This window comes from Hippopotamus amphibius, chromosome 5 (genome assembly GCF_030028045.1).
Source record: "Hippopotamus amphibius kiboko isolate mHipAmp2 chromosome 5, mHipAmp2.hap2, whole genome shotgun sequence".
NCBI lineage: Eukaryota > Metazoa > Chordata > Mammalia > Artiodactyla > Hippopotamidae > Hippopotamus > Hippopotamus amphibius.
The window spans coordinates 136,982,236-137,008,103 of record NC_080190.1 but is presented as its reverse complement, the minus strand read 5'-3'; the positions used below and the strand labels follow the sequence as shown (position 1 = coordinate 137,008,103).

Here is a 25,868-nt window from a genome sequence, read left to right as displayed (position 1 = left end):
GACTCCTCATATGAATGTCCTGTAAGAACACAGCTCTGTCAGGCTTCCTAGGTGGCACAGTGGTTGAGAATCCACCTGCCAAAGCAGGGGACACGGGTTTGATCCCTGCTCCAGGAAGATCTCACATGCCGCGGAGCAACTAAGCCCATGCACCACAACTACTGAGCCTGCGCTTTAGAGCCCGTGAGCCACAACTATTGAGCCCATGTGCTGCAACTACTGAAGCCCACGCACCTAGAGCCCGTGCTCTGCAACAAGAGAAGCCACAGCAATGAGGAGCCCGCGCACCACAACGAAGAGTAGCCCCCACTCACCACAACTAAAAAGAAAGCCTGAGCACAGCAAAAAAGACCCAGCACAGCCAATAAAATTAATTAATTAATTAATTAATTTTGAAAAAAGAACACAGCTCTATCAAAAAGTGGAATTTGGGGGTCATAGGCTGTGGTCATGTGTAATTTTATTAGATACTGACAAATTTATTAATTTTCACTCACAACAGTAGTATATGAGTTCATCCATTTTCTACATTTTCACCACTACTGAATATTAGCATTTTTTCACACAACAGATTTTAAAAGTGAAGATGATTAGTCATGGGTTGATAGATCCCAGATGCCACGGAGCAACCAAGCCCGTGCACCTCAACTACTGAGCCTGCTGCACTCTAGAGCCCACAAACCACAGCTACTGAAGCCCACACGCCTAGAGCCTGTGCTCTGCAACAAGAGAAGCCACCCCAATGAGAAGCCCTGCACCGCAACGAAGAGTAGCCCCCACTTGCCACAACTAGAGAAAGCCCACAGACAGCAATGAAGACCCAATGCAGCCAAAGAAAGAAAGAAAGAGAAAGAAAGAAAGAGAGAGAGAGAGAGAGAGAGAGAAAGAAGAGAGAAGAAAGAAAGAAAGAAAGAAAGAAAGAAAGAAAGAAAGAAAGAAAGAAAGAAGGAAAGAAAGAAAAAGAAAAAAGAAAATTTAAAAAAATAAACAAAGAAAATTAAAATGTGGTGTATTCTCTACAGAGGGAATGCTGTCTTTAAAAAAAGGCATTTTAAAAAGTATATTTTTGAAATACGCTGAACTGTAGCAAAATAACAACACTATAATAAGTGCTGATGAAAATATAAACTGTACACCAATTCTGGAATCAAACTGGCAATATTACAAAGGTCTTAAAATATGTTAAACCACATGTCTGAAGCTACTAGTTATACTTCTAAAAATATATTCTAAGTGAATAATTGAAGAAAAATGCAAATATGAAGATATTTATCCCAATATTATTTGTAACTCTGAACAAGTAGGATTATGGGTATTTGTTTATCTTTTAAATGAAATGACTAGTTTTGAACTTAGAAAAATATATATGTTTACATTTAACTTAAAATACTTATGAAACAATATAATAAAAATAAAATAAAACATTAAAATCTTTGAAGGTGCTTGGTATCAAACAAATGTCTAATTTACCCAAGCTACTAGAACACTACCTGACATTCAGGGATATCTATGGTGTACTGGAGATAACTGCATCACTTATAAAATAACCAATGAAAAATTTATAATACAATAAAATATTATTCAGCCCTAAAAAAGAGAAAATCTTGCTATTTATAACAACATGGATGGACCTAGAGGCCATTCTGCTAAGTCAGACAAAGAAAGACAAATACCACATTTTATGTGGAATCTAAACAAAACAGAAGCAAAAAAACCCCAAAACATCAAATTCATATATACAGAGAAGAGAGGGTGGTTGCCAGAGACAGGGGGATGGCAGGGGTGGGGCACGTGGGGGGTTATAATGGATAAAGGCCATCAAAAGTACTAATTTCCAGTTATAAAATGTAGTGTACAATATGATGCCTATCATCAATATGCATATTATATATCTGCAAGTTACTAGGAGAGTAAATCTTTTCTCATCACAAGGGAAAAAAAATTTTTAACTATGCATGGTGATGGAATTTAACTAGACTTATAGCAGTGATCATTTTGCAATATACACAAATACTGAATTGTTATGCTGCTACCTGAAATTAATATAATGTTATATGTCCACTATATCTCACTAAGAAAAAAATTTTACAACTAAATTTTTCTCAAATTGTCCCTGCCATTAGTCTTAATTTCTCCATTACCCATACTCTGTATTTTGTTAAACTTTCTAAAATCCAAGTCTATTTATATTAGTTTCCTGTACTTCCTCTGTACCATTCAGGATAAAGTCTCAAACACTTACCATTACAAAAAAATCTTTCATGAACTGGTTTTCAATTTCTACAGTCTCTATAAGAACACTTGGCTCTAGCCTGGAAACACTGAAGGGCCCTTTCTTGCCAAGTTACTCCATCTTCTTTGCCTCTGCTCACACAGTTTAGTTTAGAACAACCTTCCTTGTATGGCTTACCCTTGTGATGCTCAGCTCAATTGTCAATTCCTTCTTCTAACACCCACCCTCATCTGATCATGAGAATGTTTCCTTTTATGGTTTCATATACTCTTGCAAATACATCTAACATAGCAATTACAGTCAGCCCTCTGTGGATGTGGAACCCGAGGATACAGAGGGCCAACTGTACTACACCAAGGGACCTATCCACAGGGGAGGGAGGGCTGGACCCAAACTCCTATGGATACCAAGGGAGGTACTAAGAATGGCATTGCTACTATATTCCTTCATAGTCTCAAATACATTGAATACCTCTAGAGGAAGAAATTTTTATTCCTGTAGCCCCACTACCTAGCATACTGCACTGCATTCTGTAAGTATTTCATAAAAGGAAGCATGAAATGGAGAAGGGATGGAAGAAGTTTCAAATGAAATTAGGACAAAATGAAGGAAAACTTTTAAAAAGATGCTCCTTGAGACACGGGTTGCACTATTTAGTCAATTTTTTATATCCTTGAGTAAACATAAAATAATATACTTTCTCCTATCAGCTAGCTTCAAGATACTTCAGAAAAAAAATACAAAGCTATTCCAAGTAGAATTACAATTAAGTCAATGGGAAAATGCAATTCAATACTGCATTAATTTGGCCTCAAAAATTCTTAGTTTTGAGATATACTAGATGTGAGAAAATAGGTAAGTTAATCTCAATAAGCATCAGTTTCTTCATCTTTAAAATGGGAATAATAAAACCCATCTGTCAGAGAATTACATTTAAGTACCATGACATACACAAAGAATTACATTTAAGTATTCCAGAAACTATAATCAGCTCCTTTTCCTTTGTAATCCAGACTCCTTTAAACAAACCCATATCCCAAGTCTTTTCAACCAAGCATCCCAACACCAGGGTTAGGCACATTCCATGCACGTTTGTTGAATAAACATACAGATGAAGAAGAAATGTAGAGATAATGAAAATGAAAGCTAACATTTCCTAAGCAATTCTTATGTACAGGACACTGAGAACAAACATGTAGTCACTAATACAAGCAACTGTAGAGCAAGTCCCTTTACCAATCAATGCAACTCTACTTTGAGCTGTAATTTCTTGTACAGAAATTAAAAAGTAGAATTGCTTGAAAGGTGTAGAAGAATTCTGGTACATCCATAAACAAAATCAATAGAAGAAATGCATAATTCTAATAAATAAGAAAAAAATTATTTAGAGAATTATAAAATTTCTCACCTGCTGCATATGTTTACTGGTTCGCTTCTGAGGTTGATAAACGAGCCAAGTGTATAAGATAGGGTCAATGTTAACTGCTAATCCTTGTACATTACAAAGAAGTACAGCACCTAAAAAACAAGATTTTTAAACTGTTATATTCCTCCTAAAAATAATAAGCTTGAGATCACTTTACATCAAGTAGTAGGATAGCCATAATAAAAAAGATGAACAACAATAAGTGTTGCCAAGGATGTGGAGGAATTCAAACCTTCATACATTACTGGTGGGAAGATAAAATAGTGCAAATAATTTAGAAAAGAGTTTGGCATTTCCTCAAGCAGCAAAATATACACTTACAATATGACCCAACAATTCTATTCCTAGGTATATACCAAGAGAACTGTAATCAAATACCACACAAAAACCTGTACACAAATTTTCATAGCAGCATTATTCACAATAGCCAAAGAGTAGAAAAACACGAATTGTCCATGAATTGCTGAATGGATAAGCAAAATGTAGTAGAATCACACAACAGAGAATCATTTATCCATGAAAAGAATGAAGTACTGATACATGCTTTAATATGGATAAGCCTTGAAAACATGCTAAGTGAAACAAGCCAGTTACAGATAATCACATATTATACAATTCCGCTTACATGAAATGGCCAGGACAGGCAAAATCATAAAGATAACAGCAGATCAGTGGATGCTGGGGCCTGGGGGCAGGAAAGAATGGGAAATAACTGCTAGTAGATATGTGGTTCTTTTGGTAGTGATGAAATGTTCTGTAATTAGAAAATGGTGATTGTTGTACAACCTTATAAACAGACTGAAAACCACTAAATTATGCACTTTAAAATACTGTACTTTACGGAATATGAATTATATCTCATTAAAAATGCATTTGTCTTCTAAAAATTAATAATAAACTTTATTTTTTAGGCAAACAGTAATTTCTATATTGGCCATGAGAATGGAATATTATCTCCCTTTTTTGTTTATATTATAGAACTAACTCATGATATGAAAGGAAACACTATTATAACCACTTAATAAGTCACTGTAAATTATGGCTTTAAAAGTTCAGAAGCGAAGGGAGAGAGCTGTCTAGATGAAATGCAGGCTAACATTCTGACATAAAACACAAAGCTGAAGTATAACAAGTTGCAATACCATCCTATTAACTGAAACATTTTTGTCCCTCTCTGATAAAAAGGTGCTCACATAAACTTAACTAAAGCAGAATATTCTATTCTTAATTTATGTGAAGCAGGCCATGTATATCCGTAAATAAAATTTAGCATTTCTACATATATTTTTTTAATAAAAACAATTTTAGCTTCACTACGATGTATAGAAAATGAAGGAAGGGATATTAGTCAGTTTTGCTCTCAACTGTATCTCCAGCAACTAAAACATTACCTGCCACATGGTAGGAGCTGAAAAAAGAATCACAATAAATGGCAGAGTCTCAGGATAGTTGAAAAAAGCCCATTTGTCCTATAATACTGCAGGTAATTAAAACAACTAGTACAATTAGTGTGATTATTATTAATACCAAGTCCTATGAAAAGTGAACCACACAGAGATTGAGATACACGGATGAAGGACAGAAAGCAAGCAAAAGAGAAATTTCCCCCTTTTTCAAAGCTCTACACAGAATTTTCAAACTAACGAAATTTGCCATGTGTATTCTTGTTCTATCTTACTGTGCTACTTCTCCAAGGAGCCTGAAATCGGTATAGATTCATAGGCAACATGCTGAGACAACAGAAGCAATCCCTCCACTCATGTAACAAAGCATGTGCTAGTGAGCAATGATTCACTCAAACATACAAATCAGAAAGCAATGACGGGGAGAAGCTAAATACAAGATGACTGCAAAATGCGGGGTCATAATCAAATTCAGTTGGAAAATACAATATATATTTTTTCCTGTAACAGAATGCAGATTTCTCATAATAAACTAAATTCTCCTATTTCTCAAATACTACTAGTATACAGAATAAAGGCTTAAAATGCTATATTACAATAAGGAAAACAAAATAAGACTTTTCCAAAATTACATCCAATTTTCAAATAATTCTAACAGCTCTACTATGCCAGAGACTATCATCAACTCCACAAACTAACAAAATTATAGTATCTAGATATATTAGTGTATAAATATAGCAAGATATAGTATATAAATATCGGAAGAGATAATTTGAATAGTGTTCTTATTTTATAACAACTGATTCTATCCAAATAGGTTACTAGGTTAGTAATAGAATTTGGCCTAAAATATGAAAGACTATGAATCAAAACCTTTTTATTTTACAGAAATAAGTTGAACACATTTAAATAAAGAGTTCAAAAATTCATTTAAATTCAAGAATACATACTTCAATCATAAAAGTTAAAAGATTTTTCTAAAATCCACATAGAGAAATAAAATTACAATTAGATTTAAATTATTATGAATTGCTTCTTGTCACATAAGTCTACAATAATATAATTTATTTTATAATTAATATCACATAAATATTAAAGACACCAAAATAATACATGGTTAACAGTAAAGAATGTATTTCTTCAGAAGAAGGAATTACCACAAGAAAAAAACACTGGGATCCAGAAGACAAAGGATCCAACACAGGAAAAAAGTGGCACAGGATGACAATAGTGAACTAGTGACAAGTACAAGGAAAACTTAAAAACAACAAACAATTATTAAATACAGGAAAAACAAATGTTATAAAGCACAACTAACCATAGGATAAACGTGACTGTGCCATGAACAATGTTTACAGACAGAACTATGTAAATTCTGAAAAAATGATTTGATTAATCAAATGTAGGATACAACAAAGTGAGCATGGGTACATAAGAGGAATGTGTGATGTGAGCTGAAGAGGGTAAAGGTTAGCCAATTATTATTTTCCACAGTAGAATAATAATAAATAATGCTCTAAAATGAAGTCGAGAAAGAGCAAGAAAAGCCAAGTTATTTAACAACGTGGAAGTAAACACCAAAATAATTACTAAAAAGACTTCAAACTATGTACGTCTTGAAAATGGAACATTAAAAAACAGGTGCGTGTGACGAGGGAGAATATAATTGGGATTCTCAAAATGGGGACAATAGAAAAGAGAGGCAGATAAGCTTTAGATTTTCTTGCTGAGGAATATCAGCAAGATATTTGCTAGCCACTAGCAAAACACAGAATAAAATTTTCTCTTTGAAAAAAGTCTCCAATTCATTGTAATATAACAGCCACAAATTAAGATCTGTGAATGAGTACCATAATAAAAAAAAATCAGGAAGCACTGCAAGAAGGCAAGTGAGCAAAAGCCAGAAAAAATAAACAAATCTAGATTCTCAAGCACTGAAGATATGTGAATACAGAAAAACAGATATGTAGAAAATGTTTAAAATACAAAAGTATGGAATCATGAAGGGGAACAAACAATGAGGAAGTATCAGCAAAGAGCATATTTTAAAGAAAAAAGGAAATTATAAATATGACAGATTTAGTTGTTGAAGTAAGACTCATTGGACAAATTAAGTAGCAGTTTAGATATAGTTGAAAAGAAAATTAATAAAATAGAAGAAACACAATATGATAATTTAGAATGTATCTGAGATGAAAAATGAAAGAAAAGAATTAAAATGATATTAAAAGATATGAGGACTAAGTAAAAGAACAAACATATATCTAATTAGATTCCAGAGAAAGTTACTAAGGAATGAGAAGGGGCAATATTGTTAAAAAACAATGGTTGAGAGTCACTCCCATGAGGAAACACACAGGTGGCTCCTAGATAGCTTCCTCCACAAGAGGGCAGACAGCAGTATCAAGCAGTATCAGCAGTATTTCATCTTGTGGAACTGAAAACCACAGCCACAGAAAAATAGAGAAAATGAAAAAGCAGAGGACTTTGTACCAGATGAAGGGACAGGATAAAAACCCAGAAAAAGAACTAAATGAAGAGGAGATAGGCACCCTTCCAGAAAAAGAATTCAGAATAATGATACTGAAGATGATCCAGGACTTTGAAAAAAGACTGGATACAAAGATCGAAAACTTTACCAAAGACCTAGAAGAATTAAAGAGCAAACAAACAGAGATAAGCAACACAATAACTGAAATGAAAAATACACTAGAAGGAACCAATAGCAGATTAACTGAGGCAGAAGGGCGAATAAGTGACCTGGAAGACAGAATGGTTGATAATCACTGATGTGGAAAAGAATAAAGAAAAAAGAATGAAAAGAACTGAAGACAGCCTAAGAGACCTCTGGGACAATGTTAAACGCACCAATATTTGCATTATAGGGGTCCCAGAAGGAGACGAGAGAGAGAAAGGACCCGAGAAAATATTGGAAGAGATTATAGTTGAAAACTTCCCTAACATGGGAAAGGAAATAGATACCCAAGTGCACGAAGCGCAGAGAGTCCCAGGCAGGATAAACCCAAGGAGAAACATGCCAAGACATACAGTAGTCAAGCTGACAAAAATTAAAGACAGAGAAAAGTTATTAAAAGCAACAAGGGAAAAATGACAAATAACATACAAGGGAACCCCCATAAGGTTAACAGCTGATTTCTCAGCAGAAACTCTACAAGCCAGAAGGAAGTGGCACGATATATTTAAAGTGATGACCGAGAAGAACCTACAACCAAGAATACTCTACCCAGCAAGGATCTCATTCAGATTCGATGGAGAAATCAAAAGCTTTACAGACAAGCAACAGCTAAGAGGATTCAGCACCACCAAACCAGCCCTACAACAAATGCTAAAGGAACTTCTCTACGCAAGAAACATAAAAGAAGAGGAGGATCTACAAAAACAAGACAATTAAGAAAATGGTAATAGGAACATATATATTGATAATTACCTTGAATGTAAATGGACTAAATGCACCAACCAGAAGACACAGACTGGCTGAATGGATACAAAAACAAGACCCATATATATGCTGTCTCCAAGAGACCCACTTCAGACCTAGGGACACATACAGACTGAAAGTGAGGGGATGGAAAAAGATATTCCGTGCAAATGGAAATCAAAAGAAAGCTGGAGTAGCAATACGCATATCAGATAAAATAGACTTTAAAATTAAAAATGTTACAAGAGACAAGAAAGGGTATTGCATAAAGATCAAGGGATCAATCCAAGAAGAGATGATAACAATTATAAATATATATGAACCCAATATAGGAGCACCTCAATACATAAGGCAAATGCTAACAACTATGAAAGAGGAAATGTAAGGCAGAAATAGAGACACAGATGTAGAGAACAAACACAGGGACACCAAGTGGGGAAAGCGGGGAGGGTTGGGAGGGAATGAATAGGGAGACTGGGATACGAAATTGTACACTCTAAATATATGGTGTTTACTGTCTGTTAACTGTATCTCAATAAAAGTTTAAAAAAAGGGGGGGGGGCTTAGCATGGAGCCTGCCCCGTAGTAAGCAAAAAAAAAAAAAAGGTTGAGAATTTTACAGAATTGCCAAAAGATGTTAAGCCTTACACCTAAGAAGCCCAATAAATCCAAACTAGATAATTAAAAATAAACCTACATTAAACAATAAACAAAGAAGAAAAAAAACACTGAAGAGAAAAAGATCAGAAAAGAACCCTAAATAAAAAGAAAGATCTGAGGAACAGAACAGTAAATAAACTGACAATCAACTTCTTAGCAAATAGTCAATGGTATCCCATTATATGATTTTTCTTCAAAAGTTATATATATTCTTTTGTATGCACCAAGTGTTATAATTAAAAGCTGATAAAAGAAGAAAAGGAATTACATTGATTTTTAAAAGTAAATAAATCAGGATCAGTTTTGTTCTAATAGTATACATCTCAAGTACAAGCTAATACAAACTTTTAAAAATTATGATAAAAATATGCAAAAAAAACCTATATAAATAAAGCAGTTATAAATTTAAAAGTATGCAAACTGTGAAAGACAAAAGTAAATTAAGGAATTATAAAATTCTCCACATCAGGCAAGCTATTTTAACACTCTTTTCATATGTGCCAAAAACTAAACGTGTTGAGTAAATTTTTAAAACCTTTCTCAGTAAGTTATTAGCACACCTTTAAAACTGGGATGATAGAGAAAGGGAAAGGAAAGCAAATGTAAATAAATAAATATTTTCACAAGGACAATTTGAAAGTCTTATTTTATTTTAATGAAAAAAGTTAAATACTTCACCAACATTCATTTAAAGCACATAACTGCATTACACAAAAAGTGACTAAATGACTTACACCAAGGCTTGAACTTTACGAATGTTAAACAGGTAACAAAAGAGAATAATCTATTAATTTACCAACTTAGCTAAAATTTAGAAATAATGTTCTTTTAAATCTAAAGGGATATTTTTATATTATACTCAATTTATGAGACACAGGCTTTAAAAATAACACACAAGTTTTGATATATAAGCGTGGAGACAATTAGTATGATACTGAGTTGACTCAGAACAGATCCCCCATAAATCACTAAAATTTGGCAATATATTATTCTGTTTAATTTTAGCCTGGGAGACAACTAATGAGAAAAGCGTGCTTTACTCCTCTGTTTACTGCCAAAATGGCTTACTTATCCGCATTCCATTCAGGCTTTACCAATTAGTTAAACCAAAGCACCACTGTCATTTTCAGTTATATCCTAAGCTGAAGAATAAGAACTGAAATAAGGGTTAGAGATCAAAGTTGTGGGGCATTAAAATTGAATATACATGCGCTTATCAGCTATAGAAACCTTGTCAACCAATGAGATGGTCTTGTAAAATATCAAGTTATTAATAGGAAAAAGTACCTTGCATTTATCTTGAACCAATGAATGAGACAAAAAACAGACATATTAATCTTCATCTAAGTTTAAGTGGCTAAAACTATTTTTCTCTTATGCAACTATAGTAAAGTAAGACGTTTTTTGATTCATATAGCTCTTAAGAAATTGTTACTCTTATTTTTAAGAATAGTTTCAAAAATTCTGGCTACACAGTTACGTAAACAAAAAGGAAGAATCAATACTTCAAAAACAAGGGTGGGGAATAAAGGCAAGATACAGTAATCAGACACTAAAAAAATGACACAGCAAGGATGAGCTGCCAACTACTGGCAACCTTATCCAAGGTAACTGTCAAATTCAGTATAAATGACTCATAAGAGTTTTAGGTATGTGTGTATGGTAGCTCATGTTACTTAATAATTATTTCCCCTTCTCTTAGGATATAGAAAAACACAAGAGAACTCTATTCCAGTGTAACAATAAGAATAAGCCATGTAACCTATCAAAGCTTTTCAACATTCATCAGACAGATTTTTTTAGGAACAAAAATCATAAAAGTTGGAAGGCCCCCAATAGGGCCAAAGGAATGAATAGTAGCTTTTGTTCTTGGCACAGCACTAGGAAGCAAAGAAAGTGGATGAGAAGAAAACAACTGAACTTTTAAAAAATATTTAAAGAGCTAGCTGGGGGCAGACATGACAGTTTAGAATTTCTGTAAACTGTAGACACAAAGGGAATCTACCTACCTGCCATTCCTTTTCAACTCAACAAGCTTCCACCAAATGCTCATAAGAATAATAGGGGTTCAAAACCAAAGACATCACAAAAAAAGAAAATTACAGGCCAATATCACTGATGAATATAGATGCAAAATTCGTCAATAAAATACTAGCAAACAAAATCCAACAGCATGTTAAAAGGACCATACATCAGGCGGGTTTATCCCCAGAACAAAAGGATTCTTCAATACATGCAAATCAATCAATGTGATACATCATATTAACAACTTGAAGGATAAAAAACCATATGATAATCTCAATAGATGCAGAAAAAGCTTTTGACAAAATTCAATACATATTTATGATAAAAATTCTCCAGAAAGTGGGCATAGAGGTTGGAACCTACCTCAGCATAATAAAGGCCATATATGACAAACCCACAGCCAACATCATTCTCAATGGTGAAAAAGTAAAAGCATTTCCTATAAGATCAGGAACAAGACAAGGGTGCCCACTGTCACTACTATTATTCAACATAGTTTTGGAACTTTTAGCCATAGCAATCAGAGAACAAAAAGAAATAAAAGAAATCCAAACTGCAAAAGAAGTAAAACTGTCACTGTTTGCAGATGACATGATACTATACATAGAAAATCCTGAAGATGCCATCAGAGAATTTCTAGAGGTAATCAATGAATTTGGTAAAGTAGCAAGATACAAAATTAATGCACAGAAATCTCTTGCATTCCTATACACTAGCAGTGAAAAATCAGAAAGAGAAATTAAGGAAACACTCCCATTTACCACTGCAACAAAAAGAATAAAATACCTAGGGATAAACCTACCTGAGGAGGCAAAAGACCTGCATGCAGAAAACTATAAGACACTGATGAAAGAAATCAAAGATGATACAAACAGATGGAGACATATACCATGTTCTTGATTGGAAGAATGAACACTGTGAAAATGACTATACTATCCAAAGCAATCTACAGATTCAATGCAATCTCTATGAAATTACCAATGGCATTTTTCACAGAACTAGAACAAAAAAATTTTAACAATTTGAATGGAAATATAAAAGACCACAAATAGCCAAGGCAACCTTGAGAAAGAAAAAAGAGCTGGAGAAATCAGTCTCCCTGACTTCAGACTATACTACAAAGCTACATTAACCAAGACAGTATGGTACTGGCACTAAAACAGAAATATAGACCAATGGAACAGGATAGAAAGCCCAGAGTTAAACCCACGCACATATGGTCACCTAATTTATGACAAAGAAGGCAAGATCATATGATGGAGATGAGAGAGCCTCTTCAATAAGTGGTGCTGGGAAAACTGGACAGCTACTGTAAAAGAATAAAATTAGAACACTTCCTAACACCATACACAAAAATAAACTCAAAATGGATTAAAGACCAAAATGTAAGGCCAGACACTATAAAATTCTTAAGAGGAAAACATAGGCAGAACACTCTATGACATAAATCACAGCAAGATATTTTTGGACCCACCTCCTAGAGTAATGGAAATAAAAACAGAAACAAACAAATGGGACCTAATGAAACTTAAAAGCTTTTGCACAGCAAAGGAAACCATAAACAAGACAAAAAGACAACCCTCAGAATGGGAGAAAATATTTGCAAATGAAGCAACTGACAAAGGATTAATCTCCAAAATATAGAAGCAGCTCATGCAGCTCAATATCAAAAAAACAACCCCATCCAAAAATGGGTGGAAGACCTAAACAGACATTTCTCCAAAGAAGACATACAGATTGCCAACAAACACATGACAGGATGCTCAACATCACTAATCATTAGAGAAATACAAATCAAAACCACAATGAGGTGTCACCTCACACCAGTCAGAATGGCCATCATCAAAAGGTCTGGAAACAAAAAATGCTGGAGAGGGTGTGGAGAAAAGGGAACTCTCCTGCACTGTTGGTGGGAATGTAAATTGATACAGCCACTAGGGAAAACAGTATGGAGAGTCCTTAAAATACTAAAAATAGAACTACCATATGACCCAGCCATCCCACTACTGGGTATATACCATGAGAAAACCATAACTCAAAAAGATACATGCACCGCAATGTTCATTGCAGTACTATTTACAATAGCCAGGACATGAAAGCAACCTAAAGGCCCATCAACAGATGAATGGATAAAGAAGATGTGGCACATATATACAATGGCATATTACTCAGCCATAAAAAGGAATGAATTTGAGTTATTTGTAGTGAGATGGATGGACCTAAAGTATCATACAGAGTGAAGTAAGCCAGAAAGAGAAAAACAAATACCGTATGCTAACGAATATATATGCAATCTAGAAGAATGGTACTGATGAACCTAGTGACAGGGCAGGAATAGAGAAGCAGACATAGAGAACAAACTTGAGGACACTGGTGGGGGGAGGCTGGGAGGTAGTGAGAGAGTAGCATTGCCATATATATACTACCAAATGTAAAACAGATAGCTAGTGGGAAGCTGCTGCATAATACAGGGAGATGAGCTTGGTGCTTTGTGACAACCTAGAGGGATGGGATGGGGAGGGTGGGAGGGAGGCTCAAGAGGGAGGGGATATGGGTATACATGTACACATAGAGCTGATTCACTCTGTTTTACAGCAGAAACTAACACAACATTGTAAAGCAGTTATACTCCAATAAAGATGTATTAAAAATAAATTTTAAAAAAAAGGATAGGGAACAGTTTCTCTCAGAGCTATCTGGGATGCTGTCTCCTGGGCTGCAGTCCTCATTTTACCCCAAATAAAACTTAATTCCCAGCTCTCACATTTTGCATTTTTTAAGTCAACAGTTTTGGTGACCATGAAGGGATCCAGAGTGTACTTCTCTCCTTCGCCTGAACTCTACGAGGAACTGGAGCCTTGGTACCCCTTGAGCCCATCCGCCTCCCTGGGGAGTCCAGATGAATTTGGGTGTAAGGAAAATTTTTCTCTCAAACTAATTTTGACTTATTGGGGCTTCCCTGGTAGCACAGTGGTTAAGAACCCACCTGCCAATGCAGGGGACACGGATTCGGGCCCTGGTCTGGGAAGATCCCACATGCCAAGGAGCAACTAAGTCCATGCACCACAACTACTGAGCCTGCTCTACAGCCCATGAGCCACAACTAATGAGGCCATGCACCACAACTACTGAAGCCCATGTACCTAGAACCTGTGCTCTGCAAGAAGAGAAGCCACCCCAATGAGAAGCCCACATGCTGCAACGAAGAGTAGCCCCTGCTTACCGCAACTAGAGAAAGCCTGCATGCAGCAATGAAGACCCAACACAGCCAATAAATTAAACAAACAAACAAACAAAGGATAACATGGGACAGGACTGGAGAGACAAGAAAGATCCCACTGAGATGCAGGTGCATGGAGCCTGAGGAAGTCTGAGTGCAAAGAAGGAGAACTGAGGGAAATCCCACAGCCACTCTGAACATTTCAGTGAGCACCAAGCAGGGCAATCTGTGCTAGGAGAAGAAAGAGGAACTAAGAGAGATCCCTCCAGAAGGACAGATGCAAAAGGCAAGCTGAAGTCTGAGGGTAGGTCAGGAGAACTGAGAGAAAATCACAAACCATACTAAAAGAAAAATTCTGATCTTTGCTCTCAAAAATATCTGAAGTCTGGAATGACTTAATATAAGTAAGGCAGGATCAGACCCAGATCAACCACAGAATAGAAAGCAAAGACCAAACCCAACTCAACACCAATAACATGACAAAATAAGAGGCATGCCCTTTTGTGAGCATAAACATTATTTACCATAGGTTCTGTTCTTCTTACATATGTTTGGCATTCAATAAAAAAGAAAAATTATAAAAATTTGTAAAATGAAAAGAAATGACTTACTATCAAAAGAGAAAACAGTCAATAGCACCAGTCCCAAAGGTGGTAGAGACTAGAATTATCAAACAGGAACTTTAAAAGAATTCTGATAACTATGCTAAAGAATGTAGTGAAAAAGGTAGACAACAAGCATGAACTGAAGGGGAACTGCAACAGAGAGACAGAAACTATTAAAAAGAGCCAAACAGAAATCCTAGAATTTGAAAAATATAGTATCAGAAGTAAAGAATTCTTTCGAAATGTCTTTCTAAAAGTTATGAATGTTATCAACTGACAGACTCAGCAAACTCCAAGAAGAATAAATGAAAGAAAACTAGATCTATACACATCATGATCAAAATGCAGAAAACCAAAGTTAGGAAAAATGTTGAAATCATACAGAGCAAAAAAAGCCACAACAGATATAAGGCAACAATGATAAGGATACTTTCTCATCAGAAATAATGGTGGCCAGAAGACAGTAGAATGATACCTTTCAAGGGCTGAAAGAAAAGACAGCCAAGATTTCTATATCCATTGAAAATACCCTTTTAAAATGAAGACAAAATAAAAACAAAACAACAAAAACAATTTGTCACCCAAAGGCTTATCCTATTAGAAATTATTAGAGAAGTGTTTTAGTCCTTTGGACTAGAGAAAATTATGCCAGATAGGAAAGGAAAGAAGGACATCAGAAACAATAAAATACACTGGTTAATAAATCAGACCTCTTTAAAACATTCTATTTCAGTTACATATACACACACACACATACACACATCAATGCTACTGTCAAACCCAATGTAGATTAAATAAAAAGTATACATTAAACACATTTATGTACACATGTACTTCTTTATTTCCATCTATCTAAATTCTGCACATCCTTTGATTCAAATTAGCTTCCATCATTAATACTTCTTACCACCACTGCCCTTTCCATTCTCCGGCCAGCTGCAATACTGAGTATTATACACCTCATTTTACCCACTCACTCAATTCCATTTACTCAGTATATAAGAATGTCATAAGTTAAGAATAAGGATGGCAGAAGAGGTTATGAGTGCTTTAGGAAATTGCAGAATGTGTGAAATAGTGACACATTCAGAGAAATCCATCTGTGTTCCCTGGTCATGAATTCAAAGTGAGTGAACTCATCCTGGTTGCATGTTTTTCTCTAGTTTTAGTTCAGGTACACAGAAGGAAGACAAATTGGATTTCAACAAGACTCTGCTTGTTATTTTATTTTTGCTGCTGATGTCTTTTTCTCCCCTGATCAGTTACTTAATCAGTTTTATCAGGTATAAAGTTAATAACTGGTTTCCTTCTCACTCTTGTGTCTTATTTCTCAATTGGAACAGAATTCCCAAATGCAATTTAACGGTAACCTCAAACCATAAGTGTCAGTAATTAATACTTCATGGTGTTTCAAACTTTTTACCTCTAACTTTATATTCATGGCATAAAACTGTAAAGGTATTTATAAACAGCTTTGAGAGCAAAAAGCTTATTAGCATTTCTAAAAGATAAGAGACACCAGAGACAAAGTAAAGGTAAAAATCAGACTAGAAGAAAATATTAGAAATGTACATAACAAGGACAATATTCATGACATAGGAAGACCTCCTAAAAATTACTAAACAAAAAAAGATATAAAACCAAACAGGAAAATGCACAAAGTATATATAAACAGACAACTCACAAAATAAATAAAACTGGCCTTCACTAATGCTCAACATTACTAACTAAAGAAATTCATGATAAAACAATAAAGATAATTTTTCAATGATAGATTAACAAAAACTTAAATGAATTAAAGTCTATTACTGATAAAGCTGTGAAGAATAAAGCACTCTCATGCTCTGCTGAAAGAAATGGAAACTAGGATAGTCTTTTTGAAGGCTATTTTTTTTCCCATATCTTTATTGCTTTACACTGTTGTGCTAGTTTCCCACTGTACAACAAAGTGAATCAGCTGTAATTATACATATATCCCCATATCCCCTCCCTCCCATGACTCCCTCCCACCCTCCCTATCCCACCCCTCTAGGTCATCACCAATCATCAAGTTGATCTCCCTGTGTTATGCAGTTGCTTCCCACTAGCCATCTATTTTACATTTGGTAGTGTACAAATATCAATGCTACTTTCTCATTTTGTCCCAGCTTCTCCTCCCCACCTCCACGTCCTCAAGTCTGTTCTCTATATCTGAGTTTTTATTCTTCCCCTGCCACTGAGTTCATCAGTACCACTTTTTTAGATTCCATATATATGTGTTAGCATACAGTATTGGTTTTCCTCTTTCTGGCTTACTTTGCTCCGTATGACACTTTAGGTCCATCCACCTCACTACAAATAACTCAAATTCATTCCTTTTTATGGCTGAGTAATATGCCATTGTATATATGTGCCACATCTTCTTTATCCATTCATCTGTTGATGGGCCTTTAGGTTGCTTTCATGTCCTGGCTATTGTAAATAGTACTGCAATGAACATTGCGGTGCATGTATCTTTTTGAGTTATGGTTTTCTCATGGTATATACCCAGTAGTGGGATGGCTGGGTCATATGGTAGTTCTATTTTTAGTATTTTAAGGACTCTCCATACTGTTTTCCCTAGTGGCTGTATCAATTTACATTCCCACCAACAGTGCAGGAGAGTTCCCTTTTCTCCACACCCTCTCCAGCATTTTTTGTTTCCAGACCTTTTGATGATGGCCATTCTGACTGGTGTGAGGTGACACCTCATTGTGGTTTTGATTTGTATTTCTCTAATGATTAGTGATGTTGAGCATCCTGTCATGTGTTTGTTGGCAATCTGTATGTCTTCTTTGGAGAAATGTCTGTTTAGGTCTTCCACCCATTTTTGGATGGCGTTGTTTATTTTTTTGATATTGAGCTGCATGAGCTGCTTCTATATTTTGGAATTACCTATTTTAATTTTAAATATACATCTCACTAATCTAGCAATTTTAGTTCTTGGAATCCTACATTAAAGATGCTCTTAAAATATATGCATAAAGATGTTCACTTACAGTATTATTTACAGTAATGAAAATATGTAAAAAAAACCAATGTCTATAGTCAAGTTATAATTATTTAATATTACACCACTCAGCTATTAAACAATGGAATAGAGAGTATGTAATGACACAAAAATAAGTGTAGAACAGAATATAACATGATAGTTAACAGCATAAGCATAAAGCATGCTTATATACACTATATATTTAAACGTAAAATAGTGATATGTCTAGGCGTACTGTAAGTGAATACGTAAATGATACAGTATTAAAAAAAATCTGAAAATATATGAACCTAGTTGTATATAAACCAAGTTAGAACAAACATATCACTACATGACATAAAAATAATATATTGCTATATTATTTATATTCTAAAACCATGAAAGTACATCCACATTCTTCCTGATCAAAATTTTGAATTTCAATGAAAACTCTGGTTTATATGAGAAACAAAAGCAAAAACTTGATTCACCACAAGTAAAAACCACTTTGAAAATTACCAGATCTAATAAAAGTCTCTCTTTTATTTATCTTCAATGTTTCATTGTTCTTTATTCAGGATTTTCATTATTCAGAATCCCCATGCCCACATCCTGCACCAAATCAACATGAAAAAATATGGGATCCTATAACTAAAAAGTGATTTTTAAAACCAATTCATCACTTTAAATTGGATTTTGTAGAACTACCATATGATTCAGCAATCCCACTCCTGGGCATATATCAGAACAAAAGTCTAATTTGAAAACATACATGCACCCCAATGTTCACAGCAGCACTATTTATAACAGCCAAGACAGGGAAGCAACCAAAACGTCCATCAACAGATGAATGGATAAAGAAGGCATGGTATATATATACAATGGAATACTACCCAACCATAAAAAAGAACAAAATAATGCCATGTGCAGCAACATGGATACAACCAGAGATTATCATAGTAAGTGAAGTAAGTCAGAAAGAGAAAGACAAATACCATATGATTATCACATATGTGGAATCTAAAATATGACACAAATGAACCCATCTATGAAACAGAAACAGAATCATGGACATAGAGAACAGACTGGTGGTTGCCAAGGGGGAGGGGTTGGGGGAGGGATGGACTGGGAGGTTGGGGTTAGCAGATGTAAGCTCTTATACAGAGAATGGATAAACAACAAGGTCCCACTGTATAGCACAGAGAACTATCTTCAATATCCTATGATAAACTATAATGGAGAAGAATATGTTTTTAAAAATGTATCAATCACTGCTGTACAGCAGTAATTAACACAATGTAAATCAACTATACTTCAAAAATAAATAAATAAATAAGATTTTGTTTTACTGGAGAATATAATCAAAATACAGATTATAAATCAATACATAATCATTATAAAATTTATTATCACTGACTCATATACCTCAGTAAACTCTTTTCTATTGCTACTATTATGACGGTTTTATTAATTTCAAATATTTCTGCATCTCTTTTACATATAGGCCCAAAACTCCAACATATATCTTAATTATAGTAGCATATATTAGATAACCTAACTCTACGAGCACTGCAAAGACACTACAAATAATATGATAGTTATCTTTTGAATTAATGATGCATAAAATATGAACTGACGTACAGCTTGAAATAAAGCAGTATTCAGTTTGGTTTAAGTATTTTAAAGCGAACACTGATAATCTCTGATCATGCTTAATTCTAAATAATTAATAGTGTACTGATTTAGCATTTTAATCTTGCTGACTCTATGAAGTTACACCTCGCTTAAATATTAAGCACACAGAATTAAGGATCACATACATGTATCTCTTTTTATAGATACTAGCAGAAAACTTTATAGATGTTTTTTATTATAATGATTCTTAAAATCAGCTGGAAGAAGAATCTTCAAAGTCATCCACACTAGTGAAGCGTTGGTGGTATAGTGGTGAGCATAGCTGCCTTCTAAAGTCATCCACACTAGATGGTATCTGTAGTTTTTAAATTCCATGTACCAACAGTGTTTGGAAAGGACTCTTTCAAAATTATGATAATATTCAGCAAACCAACTAGCAGACAGAATATACATTTTAATTATGAAATCCTTGATACTAAATTTTTTATTAACAATGACAAGTCTTAACTTGGAAATTAAAAGCAATGCTTTTTTGACCAAAACCAGACAAGCATGTATTTTCTGATAGTGAATATCATTACTTCTCATTTCATCTAAAATCTCATGGCATAAATCATAGGATAGATTTCTAGCATTCCTAACTCCAGGACACTGCCCTCCATTCCATCAGTCATGCTTCTCCAGCCAAGTTATTTCTTTCACTTTTTCAGAAATTAAGACCGCTTTTTAAATATAAGAACCCTAGGTTCACCATGTTTCAAACATAAAAAGTTTTCTTAGAAAACTGCTTACACACATGTATCAAAACAAACAAATCCCCACTGCTTTGTTTTTCACAAAGTAACCTGAAACTAAAATGATTTCCCCCCAACTTGGCTTGCCTTTGGGGGAAAAAAAAACAATGGCTGAGGCAAAAAAAATAAGTTTGCATGTTTAATTTACCCTATTTACCATTTTCCAAAAATACTAACTAGAGCACTTGACGGTTATCTAAACTCTTATTCTATTTACACCACACAGACCACCATAAATAGCAGCAGGTCTCTGAAATATGCGAATATTTTATTCTACCTTACTCTGTCTGGTTCCAGTTTTGACATCTTTCCTCTGTAACTCAGACATAAAACACTACAAGATACATATAAATTTGAAGAGCAGGCAACTTTAGCCTTATATTGAGTTCTCAAGGTTACAAAGCTTATGTGGGTATGAAGATTCATTGACAAAATTAGAAGCTTTAAAATTCAAAGACTTCTGGTTTCTTTACAGCATTCTAGTATTAAATTGAATTCATGGTTGCCAACCATTAAAAAAGTTAAATCATTAATGTTCCTGGAGTTCAAACTGGATTAGAGTCTTCTATAATATCAAAGAGTAATATGGAGCAAGTATATAAAATACAGAACACAAGGAATAGCTATAGCTATTAAAACCAACCACAATTATTAAGCATATTAATGTCATACTATCTTACTACTTTAAGAAAAATAACAATGAAGCTCTGAGTGACGTGATTTAAAATTATTTTAAATATGTTTGTCAAATTTAATTCCAAAATTCCTAGACATACAATTTTCAAAGTTTAAAATAAAATACTAGCAAGGACATGGTATAACTGATAGTGTTAACAGGCTTCAATCTACAAAGTGTGAGATATTTTAGTAAAATCATTTTCATAAATAAAGTATTTTGGAACACAGTCATGCCCATTGTTTACATATTGTCTATGGCCGCTCGGCAGCTGCTAGAGAGATTATATGGCCCACAAGCCTAAGATATGTAGTATACAGGCCCTTAACTAAAAATATGCTGACCCCTACTAACACATTGCTGGTAGGAGTTTACTATAACAGTTTTGTGTATTAATTTGGTAATAAAAATTAGTTAATATGTTTTAGTAATTAACTACTTAATACCTTTAACTAATTAATACCTTTTACTAATACATTTTACTAATAAAAACTAATTAATTTCATTTCCACAAATCTATGTTAAAGAAATATAGGAAGTGTTTAATATTAACAATTTCACATGAAGTTATTTATAATAGAAAATATTTTAAATTATCTAAATCTCCAAAACTGAGGACTGGTTAAGTAAACTGATGTATTCAAGTGACAAACTAGTACATGATAATTAAAATGATGGTTATTAAGACTATGTAATAATGAGAAAATTCTTAGGAATAAACAGAAATTTTAAATACAATCTAATACAAGGTAAATAAATAGCAGGGGAAAAACTAGAAGGACATATGTAAAAGAAATTTCAATGGTTTGTGATTAGTTGATGAGTTAATTTTTTTTCTGCTTTCTAGATTTTCTAACTTTCCAAATTCTATTTATTACAGATATAATTACTTTTATATTAAACACTTAAAACAATATACGTAAACATCTAAAGATTTCATGTCAATAAATCACATTTCATGTGATAAAAAATCAGACTGTTATTCCTCTGCTTAAACACTGTCTTCCCAATCCCCTTTGCATTAAATGTAAACTTCTCATTGTAGCCTACAACCTCATGCAACGTCTGATTCATTTCTCTCTGAAATCTCATCTCTGACACTCTCCCCTGGTGACTATTCTCGCTACCCTTAAACACACAAATTCTTTGCTATTTCCTCAGTCACCTCTCTTATCCTTCACAAAGGCCGGTCTCTGACCACTCTATCAAATTAAGTTTTCATCAAGTATCTTTGTTAGTATTTATTATTACATAATTCTTTGTTTACTCATTATATCTACCTCCTCAGATACACTATATGTTCATGAGATTAGGGACTATCTCCACTTGTTCATATATGACCAATGCCAAGCACAGAGTTTGGGACATAGAAAATACTAAATTTAATAGATGAATATATGAATAAAATTTTACATTTACCTTTAATCTTTGAAGCACTTATTATTAAGTGTAGCTTCATTTCAGCCAGAAGTAATTATTTTAAAATATTTTCAAATCAAAGAATACTCCAAATATTACTCAATATAAGACACATGTTGACTACTGATAACAAAAAGATCTCTCTCCAGTCTGTTTTCAAATATTCCAATGTGATACTATTTCATGTATGTTGTATGAAGCCTTTAACCTGATTACATAAATAATATAGGTTATGTGGAGATATGTTATGGTCCACAAAAACTAGGAAGGAAACATTTTTTAATCAATATTAACATTTGGCTATAGATGAGACTCCTGATATTTGGGGACTTAAACCCCACCTATTTCAACATCTATGTCTACACTGTAGCCACATGAAGCTCATATCCAGAAACAAATATATTTCTTAAAGATATAACTGGCATCCCATGCATTTTTTCTTTAATGTTTTATGATGAACATTTTCCTGTGTTATTACTGTTTTTAACTCTCTAGCATTCCTTTCCCCTGTCTCAGATACCTCTAATTCTCCACTTGAGCCTAAATTATTTCAGCAGTTGCAGTGGTGACCAGCTCTATCTGGCTGCAACTTCATGCAGGGCAAACTGACAAAGCCTAGACCTGTGCCCATGCAATATGTCTCTTGGCTCTGGATCCAGGGCTTGCAGATGACTCCTGAGATATGGAGCAGCACAGTTCCTCACTCAGTGCCCATAAATACATGCAGAAGCTGGAGGAGCAGCAAAGTCAGTGTCCTGAGTAGAACCTTGACCAATAGAGTATGTGAGCAGGTGGGAAAAAAATCTTTCCCAGAAAGAACTGCCCTGGGAAATAGTGGTGGATAACTAGATTATACATTCCTATTAGGTCTCCCTCATTTGCTGACTCATAACCTTAATCCTTCAACTATAATTAATATAGTAATAGTAGTAAATAAGCCTTTCTCTTCAGCTTTGCTTTCTCTGAGGAACCCCCCAAATCTTCTGTTTCTTCTGGGTAAAAGTGCTCAAGCTCCTTTGGAGAATTATCACACTCCCTCCCCTGAAATCACATATAGTTTAGTGGGATTATCAATCAAAGTGTTCTATATTTCCCTGCTGGAAGGATATGCATGCAACTGAAACCAAGTATCTTTTTTTCCTTTAAGAACTTTTATTGAGATACAACTGACATACAATAAATGCACAAATTTAAAGTGCACAATTTGATATTTTGTTCTTATTAGTGATGTATACATGGCAATCCCAATCTCCCAATTCATCTCACCCCAACCCCCCCACCCACCGCTTTCCCCACTTGAAAACAAGTATCTTAAATCGATCTTAAATTGCCTATTTAAACCTATGTCTATTTCATTTTACCTCATTCATATAATTTAGTCAGCCCTCTCTCCTTCTCTCCTCCCTTTCTTCCATTCTTTAGCTATCATTTATAGATCTAATACGTATAAGATATTGTACTAGGTACTCAAGGTACAATGATAAATGATTTCTGACTGGAGTTCTAAAGAAGTAGAATTCTGCTAACCGGCCAAGAAGCAGGAAAGGACATTCCAGGAACAAAGACCAGCTTGTGCAAAAACGTGGAGAAGACAGCATCTTTAGGAACATACAAGTAATCTTAAAAGGCCGGAACTGAAGATATGATTAGATATGAGCATATGACTGGATCATGAATGCCCATTCTAAGGAGTAGTATTTCATTCTCAGGGTGTTAAATACCACTGAAATGATATCTCAAATGTGCATTTCAGAAAGATCAAAATGAACAGAGTATGGACTATGGACTGATGCAGTAGAGGCAAAATAGGTAATATGTGGTACTATTACAATTACCAGGCATTCAAGACATAAACCACAAAGGCATAGCCTGAGACAGCAAAAGTCAGAAATATTTTATTTGAGGGGTAGAAATGACATTTCATAACTAAATTAGATGTAACATAGAGGAAAAAATGGCTCAAGTCACTGAGAAGATAGTGATACAATTATTAATGAAATGACTAAAATAAATGGGTTTGAACAGAAAGGTGAAGACAGCAATTTGGGAAATGGGGAATCAGAGTATCAATGGGACATCAAGGTAAAGCATTTATTAATAGTCATAATATTTGGCCAACATTATTTGTGGAAACACTATTCCTGGGACTAGAAGTGCAACAGAACTATGTGGAAAGAGTTATATTCCTCACAACCATAAGGTAAAATAAAAATAGACACAAATTTAAATATGATACAACATAATAAACAATAAATGTAATGCATATATATAAATACTATAGTTATTAAAATGCATTATATATATACATATATACACACACACAGTTAAAACTGTAGTAGTCAAAGAAAAAAGAAAAAAAAAACCTCAAGGCTATGTTCATCAACTGGCTATGATAGGTCTCCCTGAAGGACTGGTCCCAGACTGGGCTTCAGACTTAATTCTCCTGAATTCCTAAGGAAATGAAATCTATTCCATCTACTAAGGTTCTAGCTATCACTTCTCTTATCTCTTAACTGGGTCTATTGCACCAAAATGGTGGAATGAGGGATCGAGATCTTAATCATGTAAGATTGGGATCTGGGACTTGGAACTCAAATACTTCCAATTTGGTATCTATTCCCCAAAATTTAGGCAGGACTACACCCCACCTCAGCATGAAGTAGTTAGAGTGATCATCGCCTCATTCCCTGAAAGATTTGAGGAAAGATAAAGCCAAAGTAGGGATAAAAACCGAGTTCCCCTAAAATCAAGTCCCTCTGCCAAATTTATGATTAATATCTCTGTCCAAAACGATTGTTCCCTTTCCTCATCCAACATCTGTTCTCCTCAAGATCGAGCAGTATCAAAGCAAAGGGGGGACTGATGCTGACCAGGGCCCTGTGGGGCTCCTGGGCATGGAGACTTTTTTGTTTGTTTGTCCCCCATTTCTTTTAGGCAAGACTCCAGCCTCCATGACTTTCCCTGAGTTCCAAAGGGCAGATTCTGAAACAGTTGCTAATCAAGGGAGAAACATCCATGAAATCACCTGAGGCAAGATTAAAGGCACCAGAGAAGCTGATCAGATTAGGAAACCTGACGCTTAAGACCCTGCACACACCCTAATCCTGTTAGCAACACCACCCTTTCCAAACTTTGCAGAAGAAAGAAGCATGCAAGACTGTTACTGCCTTGATCCTTATCACATACCTCTGACCACTGCCCCTGACAATATAACCTCTCCCTATTCCCAGTGATGGAAGGCCCAGTTCTTGAGGCACTAGCCTACTGTGTTCCCCCTTTGCCTGGCAAAGAAATAAAGCCACTCTTTCTTTCTCCTTCATAAAAAAAATAAAAATTAAAAAAAT

General features: G+C 34.6%; 1 protein-coding gene across 9 annotated transcripts in view; it reads right to left on the bottom strand.

Annotated features, from left to right (window-relative positions):
* VPS13B (vacuolar protein sorting 13 homolog B) overlaps positions 1 to 25,868 on the bottom strand; it is a 773,631-nt gene that overhangs the window by 447,622 nt on the left and 300,141 nt on the right. For 8 of the 9 annotated variants that reach the window (XM_057735654.1, XM_057735658.1, XM_057735653.1 and 5 more), the window contains one exon: positions 3,642 to 3,751. In XM_057735654.1, the coding sequence (XP_057591637.1) occupies positions 3,642 to 3,751 (110 nt within the window). Of the gene's footprint in view, positions 1 to 3,641; positions 3,752 to 4,284; positions 4,414 to 25,868 lie in introns of those variants that run through there. The other variant, XM_057735662.1, reaches the window with a different exon arrangement.